Below are 2410 nucleotides of genomic sequence, written 5' to 3'. Positions count from 1 at the left end.
CAGGATCGAAGGAGCCCTGTTTTGATTACAATATTGTTTTAAACTATTTTTATAAATACAATTATAATCTTAGTTGGGTATCAATTTTAAAGAATATTGAAAAAAAAAATCGATCCAGAAGTATTTATCATATTACACAGCCAAATACATTAGAACACTGTTTAACTGGCTTTCGGGATTAACTGCCTTTTAAAAGAAATCTGTAGATTTCACACAAATTCGATACAATAAAATAATAAGACTGACTTCGTAGCTAATATATAAAAAACTGAAAGACTGTTCATAAACTTATATCAAATCTCTAACCTAAAGTAATTTATATTTTTAATTTGTTTAGTAAAAATTTATCTTCATAATATTGACAGGTTTGATGTAAAAGTGATCAAGCGAAGTTATAAAAATAGCACATGAACACTTTTACGCTTAAACTGACTATATATTAGTATGAATATCAATCATATCTTAAGTTTTAATCAATCAATCTTTTAATCAATCACTACTGTCTACTTGATTTATTGTTATGTATATTTCCAAGTTTCTTTTATTATTATTTTCTTTTTATGTTTCTATTATTAATGGTTGTTTTCTCGTTTTTGTTTTTTCAGCCATGATGAAGGCCTGAAATTTAGGTCGAAACGTTAGTACAAATAAATACATTTTGTTTATTGCTGACCATATACCTGCCATCTTCTCCTCATATCAATCTGCGATCAAATATTAACACCTCATTTTAAGTTTGAATTTTACCTAATTTCTGACTTAAATAAAATAATCACAAAAATCTGACCAGATCACCTCCTTGCACAACCGTAGTCTAGTAACAGTACATTCTTACTAAGTACTGCACTACTGACTCTTGCTGACAGTTGTATTAACGTAAGAATTGTTTACAAAGTTAAGGAGAAATGATCGATTATATCAAAAATAGTCAACGGGAAATAAAAAATTAAGTTAAAAAACTTCTAGTCTTTAATTTGAAAAATAGTTTTTTTTTTAGGTTTCAGACGACGATATAAACGAATATCATTTGATTTTTCATAAAACAATATTTTTGTCCTACTTTACTGAAATTATGTTTTATTTAATTTTTAATTAATAAAAAATCATTTAATAGAATCTGTAAATTTATTTTTCCTATTCTTCAGAAAAAGAAAAATCGATTAGCATATAATAACGATTAGCAAAATGTTAACTTTCTATTTATTTTGTTTATAACCTTCTTTTTTTTTTTACCGGAGAAATCTGAATAGTCTTATAACCTTCCTGGGAAGATCCTGGACATTTAGCAAAAAGTGCCATCACAATGGGATGAACGGTTTGGCAGCGCATAAACTACGAACAAACAAATTTTGACTTTTATAAATTCGATAATATCGCTTATGACTTTTTTAACTGATCATAAACATTTCCTTTAAGGTCCTAATGGGTCTATTAGTTAAATCCAACTTTGGGGATGACTTAATACTCAACATGATGAATTCAAACATAACATTTTAAAAATTAATACGATAATTTATGCCATGAAATTTAACTGCGAGAGTTCAAATATAATTGGGAGTTATTTTAATGGAAGCTTATAATTTTTGTTATAATTCTATGAGTCATTACTGAAACTTCTATGTTCTATAACCTCTTGAAGAGGCGGACACTTACCTTCGACGCCATCGCCGAAGAAGAAGTCGACATGTCCCATGGCCCTGCCTTCGCTCTTCAGCCAGTTGGGCATCTGAACCCTGAAGACGTGCTCTTCGAAGAATGCTCCCGCCGCATCATCGACCATCTCCCCTATCCGTTCCCCGTCCAGCTCCTTCAGATCGGAAGGCTCTATAGGATCCCCAGGCGGGACTGTCCTTACAAGGATGAGTCCTGGGAAGAGCGGATAACTAGCCGCCCTTGACAAACGGTCCACGAAGAGCAAGGTTCGTCTCTGGAGGCAGGTCCAGTCGAAGCCAAGGACACACTCGGAGTATACCCCGCTGAGGGCCATGTTGGGGTCCTCGATGGACCCCGAAGACACCCCGAAGACTGAGAGGAGAGCTAGCAAGATCATGACTGACGATGGTACTGGAAGAGCGGCCTATATGTACTCCAGCTCCCCACCGCTGGAGGCTGGGCTCCAGTATCCATGTCAGGCCTACGAAAGTGTAAGCATAGAAGGCTTCGGTCTCATTAGGGTCTATGATAAGAAAACAAGATTCCTGTAGTCAATTCAAAATTTTTTATCCGAAGTACAGTGTAATCTTGGTAATCCTAACTAACTTCTGCAGGGAGTGTTCGACTGATAAATTCGGATAACTGAAAGTATTAGGGAAAATAGGATAAAATAAAATAAAAAATCAAAAATTTGAATGTATATAACTATTTTTATTTATTTTATTTTATTTTTTACATATTTTATTGGAAATGACAG

The 2410-nt window shown here is 33.4% G+C and overlaps 1 protein-coding gene across 1 annotated transcript in view; it reads right to left on the bottom strand.

Annotated features, from left to right (window-relative positions):
• Positions 1–2050, bottom strand: part of LOC106689204 (uncharacterized) — a 6485-nt gene extending 4435 nt beyond the window's left edge. The window contains exon 1 of the mRNA XM_067051104.1: positions 1654–2050. Within this exon, the coding sequence (XP_066907205.1) occupies positions 1654–2050 (397 nt within the window). The remainder of the gene's footprint in view (positions 1–1653) is intronic.
• Between the last annotated feature and the right edge of the window lie 360 nt (positions 2051–2410).

This window comes from Halyomorpha halys, unplaced genomic scaffold (genome assembly GCF_000696795.3).
Source record: "Halyomorpha halys isolate HHAL.00 unplaced genomic scaffold, Hhal_1.1 Scaffold1301.1, whole genome shotgun sequence".
In the NCBI taxonomy this organism is placed as follows: Eukaryota; Metazoa; Arthropoda; class Insecta; order Hemiptera; family Pentatomidae; genus Halyomorpha; species Halyomorpha halys.
Note: the sequence above shows the minus strand (reverse complement) of the source record. Positions and strands in the feature narration are given on the sequence as shown.